The 5,465-nt window shown below is 45.2% G+C and overlaps 1 protein-coding gene across 1 annotated transcript in view; it reads left to right on the top strand.

Annotated features, from left to right (window-relative positions):
* The window catches only part of LOC107713874 (trafficking protein particle complex subunit 10-like), a 39,819-nt gene that overhangs the window by 23,521 nt on the left and 10,833 nt on the right, over positions 1–5,465 (top strand). Inside the window, exons 8-9 of the mRNA XM_016519520.1 lie at positions 4,456–4,602; positions 4,690–4,854. Of these exons, the coding sequence (XP_016375006.1) occupies positions 4,456–4,602; positions 4,690–4,854 (312 nt within the window). The remainder of the gene's footprint in view (positions 1–4,455; positions 4,603–4,689; positions 4,855–5,465) is intronic.

Below are 5,465 nucleotides of genomic sequence, written 5' to 3'. Positions count from 1 at the left end.
GAGCAGGTTTAGCAGGTTTGACTCTGGTTGTGTGTTCAGACGGAGCTAACTGGCTGGGCTCGTTCTGTCACAGCTGGAACTGGGCAGTGTTTCAGCCGTTTTTGGGGCGTGTTTCAAATTTGTTTGGGCAGTGTTTCAGCTGTTTTTGGGGCCTGTTTCAGATGGATTTGGGCAGTATTACAGCTGTTTTTGGGGCGTGCTTCAGCCATTTTTGGGGCGTGTTTCAGATTTGTTTGGGCAGTGTTTCAGCCGTTTTTGGGGCGTTTCTCAGCTGTTTTTGGGGCGTGTTTCAGGTGTTTTGGGGCATGTTTCAGATTTGTTTGGGCAGTGTTTCAGCCGTTTTTGGGGCGTGTTTCAGCTGTTTTTGGGGCCTGTTTCAGATGTGTTTGGGCAGTGTTTCAGCCATTTTTGGGGGCGTGTTTTAGATGTTTTGGGGTGTGTTTCAGTCGTTTTTGGGGCGTGTTTCAGATTTGTTTGGGCAGTGTTACAGCCATTTTTGGGGCGTGCTTCAGCCATTTTAGGGTGGGTTTCAGATTTGTTTGGGCAGTGTTACAGCCATTTTTGGGGCGTGCTTCAGCCATTTTAGGGTGGGTTTCAGATTTGTTTGGGCAGTGTTACAGCCATTTTTGGGGCGTGCTTCAGCCATTTTAGGGTGGGTTTCAGATTTGTTTGGGCAGTGTTACAGCCATTTTTGGGGCGTGCTTCAGCCATTTTAGGGTGGGTTTCAGATTTGTTTGGGCAGTGTTACAGCCATTTTTGGGGCGTGCTTCAGCCATTTTAGGGTGGGTTTCAGATTTGTTTGGGCAGTGTTACAGCCATTTTTGGGGCGTGCTTCAGCCATTTTAGGGTGGGTTTCAGATTTGTTTGGGCAGTGTTACAGCCATTTTTGGGGCGTGCTTCAGCCATTTTAGGGTGGGTTTCAGATTTGTTTGGGCAGTGTTACAGCCATTTTTGGGGCGTGCTTCAGCCATTTTAGGGTGGGTTTCAGATTTGTTTGGGCAGTGTTACAGCCATTTTTGGGGCGTGCTTCAGCCATTTTAGGGTGGGTTTCAGATTTGTTTGGGCAGTGTTACAGCCATTTTTGGGGCGTGCTTCAGCCATTTTAGGGTGGGTTTCAGATTTGTTTGGGCAGTGTTACAGCCATTTTTGGGGCGTGCTTCAGCCATTTTAGGGTGGGTTTCAGATTTGTTTGGGCAGTGTTACAGCCATTTTTGGGGCGTGCTTCAGCCATTTTAGGGTGGGTTTCAGATTTGTTTGGGCAGTGTTACAGCCATTTTTGGGGCGTGCTTCAGCCATTTTAGGGTGGGTTTCAGATTTGTTTGGGCAGTGTTACAGCCATTTTTGGGGCGTGCTTCAGCCATTTTAGGGTGGGTTTCAGATTTGTTTGGGCAGTGTTACAGCCATTTTTGGGGCGTGCTTCAGCCATTTTAGGGTGGGTTTCAGATTTGTTTGGGCAGTGTTACAGCCATTTTTGGGGCGTGCTTCAGCCATTTTAGGGTGGGTTTCAGATTTGTTTGGGCAGTGTTACAGCCATTTTTGGGGCGTGCTTCAGCCATTTTAGGGTGGGTTTCAGATTTGTTTGGGCAGTGTTACAGCCATTTTTGGGGCGTGCTTCAGCCATTTTAGGGTGGGTTTCAGATTTGTTTGGGCAGTGTTACAGCCATTTTTGGGGCGTGCTTCAGCCATTTTAGGGTGGGTTTCAGATTTGTTTGGGCAGTGTTACAGCCATTTTTGGGGCGTGCTTCAGCCATTTTAGGGTGGGTTTCAGATTTGTTTGGGCAGTGTTACAGCCATTTTTGGGGCGTGCTTCAGCCATTTTAGGGTGGGTTTCAGATTTGTTTGGGCAGTGTTACAGCCATTTTTGGGGCGTGCTTCAGCCATTTTAGGGTGGGTTTCAGATTTGTTTGGGCAGTGTTACAGCCATTTTTGGGGCGTGCTTCAGCCATTTTAGGGTGGGTTTCAGATTTGTTTGGGCAGTGTTACAGCCATTTTTGGGGCGTGCTTCAGCCATTTTAGGGTGGGTTTCAGATTTGTTTGGGCAGTGTTACAGCCATTTTTGGGGCGTGCTTCAGCCATTTTAGGGTGGGTTTCAGATTTGTTTGGGCAGTGTTACAGCCATTTTTGGGGCGTGCTTCAGCCATTTTAGGGTGGGTTTCAGATTTGTTTGGGCAGTGTTACAGCCATTTTTGGGGCGTGCTTCAGCCATTTTAGGGTGGGTTTCAGATTTGTTTGGGCAGTGTTACAGCCATTTTTGGGGCGTGCTTCAGCCATTTTAGGGTGGGTTTCAGATTTGTTTGGGCAGTGTTACAGCCATTTTTGGGGCGTGCTTCAGCCATTTTAGGGTGGGTTTCAGATTTGTTTGGGCAGTGTTACAGCCATTTTTGGGGCGTGCTTCAGCCATTTTAGGGTGGGTTTCAGATTTGTTTGGGCAGTGTTACAGCCATTTTTGGGGCGTGCTTCAGCCATTTTAGGGTGGGTTTCAGATTTGTTTGGGCAGTGTTACAGCCATTTTTGGGGCGTGCTTCAGCCATTTTAGGGTGGGTTTCAGATTTGTTTGGGCAGTGTTACAGCCATTTTTGGGGCGTGCTTCAGCCATTTTAGGGTGGGTTTCAGATTTGTTTGGGCAGTGTTACAGCCATTTTTGGGGCGTGCTTCAGCCATTTTAGGGTGGGTTTCAGATTTGTTTGGGCAGTGTTACAGCCATTTTTGGGGCGTGCTTCAGCCATTTTAGGGTGGGTTTCAGATTTGTTTGGGCAGTGTTACAGCCATTTTTGGGGCGTGCTTCAGCCATTTTAGGGTGGGTTTCAGATTTGTTTGGGCAGTGTTACAGCCATTTTTGGGGCGTGCTTCAGCCATTTTAGGGTGGGTTTCAGATTTGTTTGGGCAGTGTTACAGCCATTTTTGGGGCGTGCTTCAGCCATTTTAGGGTGGGTTTCAGATTTGTTTGGGCAGTGTTACAGCCATTTTTGGGGCGTGCTTCAGCCATTTTAGGGTGTGTTTCAGATTTGTTTGGGCAGTGTTTCAGCTGTTTTTGGGTCTGTTTCAGATGTGTTTGGGCAGTGTTACAGCTGTTTTTGGGGCGTGCTTCAGCCATTTTTTGGGCGTGTTTCAGATTTGTTTGGGCAGTGTTTCAGCCGTTTTTGGGGCGTGCTTCAGATTTGTTTGGGCAGTGTTACAGCCGTTTTTGGGGCGTGCTTCAGCCATTTTTGGGGCATGTTTCAGATGTGTTTGGGCAGTGTTTCAGGTGTTTTTGGGGCGTGTTTCAGATGTGTTTGGGCTTTGTTTCAGCCATTTTTGGGGCGTGCTTCAGAATTATTTTGGCAGTGTATCAGACGTCTTTGGGCGTGTTTCAGATTTGTTTGGGCAGTGTTTCAGGCATTTTTGGGGCGTGTTTCAGACATTTGGGCATGTTTTGGGGCGTGTTTCAGACATTTGGGCGTGTTTTGGGGTGTGTTTCAGATATTTGGGGCGTGTTTCAGACGTTTGGGGCCTGCCCTGTGTTTGTGGCGTGTTTCAGGTGTGTTTCAGACATCTCTGGCGCATATTTCAGCCATGTTTGGGGAGTTTTTGGGCCGTGTTTCAGATGTGTTTCAGACGTGTTTGAGCCATTTTTGGGGCGTGTTTCAGATGTTTTGGGGTGTGTTTCAGATGTTTTGTGGTGTGTTTCAGATGTTTTGGGGCGTGTTTCAGTCGTTTTTGGGGCATGTTTCAGGTTTTTTGGGGCGTGTTTCAGTCGTTTTTGGGGCGTGTTTCAGATTTGTTTGGGCAGTGTTTCAGCCGTTTTTGGGGCGTGTTTCAGGTTTTTTGGGGCGTGTTTCAGATGTTTGGGCAGTGTTTCAGACTTTTTTGGGGCATGTTTCAGGTGTTTTGGGGCGTGTTTCAGTCGTTTTTGGGGCGTGTTTCAGTTTTTTTGGGGCGTGTTTCAGATTTGTTTGGGCAGTGTATCAGACGTCTTTGGGCGTGTTTCAGCCATTTTTGGGGCGTGTTACAGATGTGTTTGGGTAGTGTTTCAGGTGTTTTGGGGCGTGTTTCAGATGTGTTTGGGCAGCATTTCAGCCGTTTTTGGGGCGTGTTTCAGACATTTGGGCATGTTTTGGGGCGTTTCAGACATTTGGGCGTGTTTTGGGGTGTGTTTCAGATATTTGGGGCGTGTTTCAGACGTTTGGGGCCTGCCCTGTGTTTGTGGCGTGTTTCAGGTGTGTTTCAGACATCTCTGGCGCATATTTCAGCCATGTTTGGGGCGTTTTTGGGCCGTGTTTCAGATGTGTTTCAGACGTGTTTGAGGCATATTTCAGGTCTGTTTCAGACATGTCTGGGGCGTGTTTCAGGTGTGTTTCAGACATGTTTGGGGCGTATTTCAGGTGTGTTTCAGATATGTCTGCGGCGTATTTCAGCCATTTTTGGGCCGTGTTTGAGGTGTATTTCAGGCGACTCTGATACATGTGTGTGCTGCAGGTGTCTGTGGTGAGCGGCGCTCTGGACTGCTGGGTGTTTCTCAGCTGTCTGGAGGTCCTGCACCGGATAGAGGGCTGCTGCGACCGCAGCCAACTGGAGGCCAACACCTCCCACACCGTGGGCCTGTGGACCTACGCCACGGAGAAGGTACGGATCACACATGGCTAACGCACTCGAAGGCATGTGACAGTGGCCCGTTTGGGCTTATTTCTTCATGTGTGATTTTATTGGCAGCTGAGGTCTCTGGGTGATCTGTGTGGTCTGGTGTCCGAGAACGGCCCGAACTCTGAGGACCTGAACAAAACCGTCGACCTGCTGGCTGGTCTGGGAGCAGAGAGGCCCGAAACGGGTAATTATGATGAAATAACGCATCATTTTCCATTATCCTTATTGTATGAGGTGTTTGATACTACTCAAATTTATCAACTGTTATATACATACACACATATGTGTAATATAAATATATTTAAACACACACAAGAAGTCATAATAAATATACACAGTACACACACATATATTATATAAACAAAAACTTTTATTTTGGATGCGATTAATCATTTGACAGCACTACTATATATATATTAAAGTATAATCAAAATAAAACACTTCCTAAAAATAAATCATAAAAATGCACTTTTTAATATTCAATAATTTAAAAATAAAAACAATCAAAATAAAACACTTTAGATTAAATAGTAATAGTAAAAATATAAAATTAAAATAGATAACTTATTTTTTATTATTTTAATTATTTATTATTTTGATTTACTATTAAACTTGCAGAATGTTTTACTGGTACAAAGACCTTATGTGCCAAAAGGTCAAGGCAAATTTGATTTCTCATGTCATGACCCCTTTAAAATAAAAAAAACAAAATGCTTGCTAAAAATGTAAGCACAAAAATGTAAAATAAATTAAGTAAAAATAAATCATTTAACATTTACTAATAATTAAATAATAAAAATGTAAAAGAAAAATAAAGATTTTTAAATAAAAGCAGTCAGAATAAT

Source organism: Sinocyclocheilus rhinocerous, unplaced genomic scaffold (genome assembly GCF_001515625.1).
Source record: "Sinocyclocheilus rhinocerous isolate Xijiao unplaced genomic scaffold, SAMN03320098_v1.1 scaffold2164, whole genome shotgun sequence".
Taxonomy (NCBI): Eukaryota; Metazoa; Chordata; class Actinopteri; order Cypriniformes; family Cyprinidae; genus Sinocyclocheilus; species Sinocyclocheilus rhinocerous.
The sequence above is the reverse complement of the archived record's forward strand: the minus strand, read 5'-3'. Positions and strand labels throughout refer to the sequence as shown.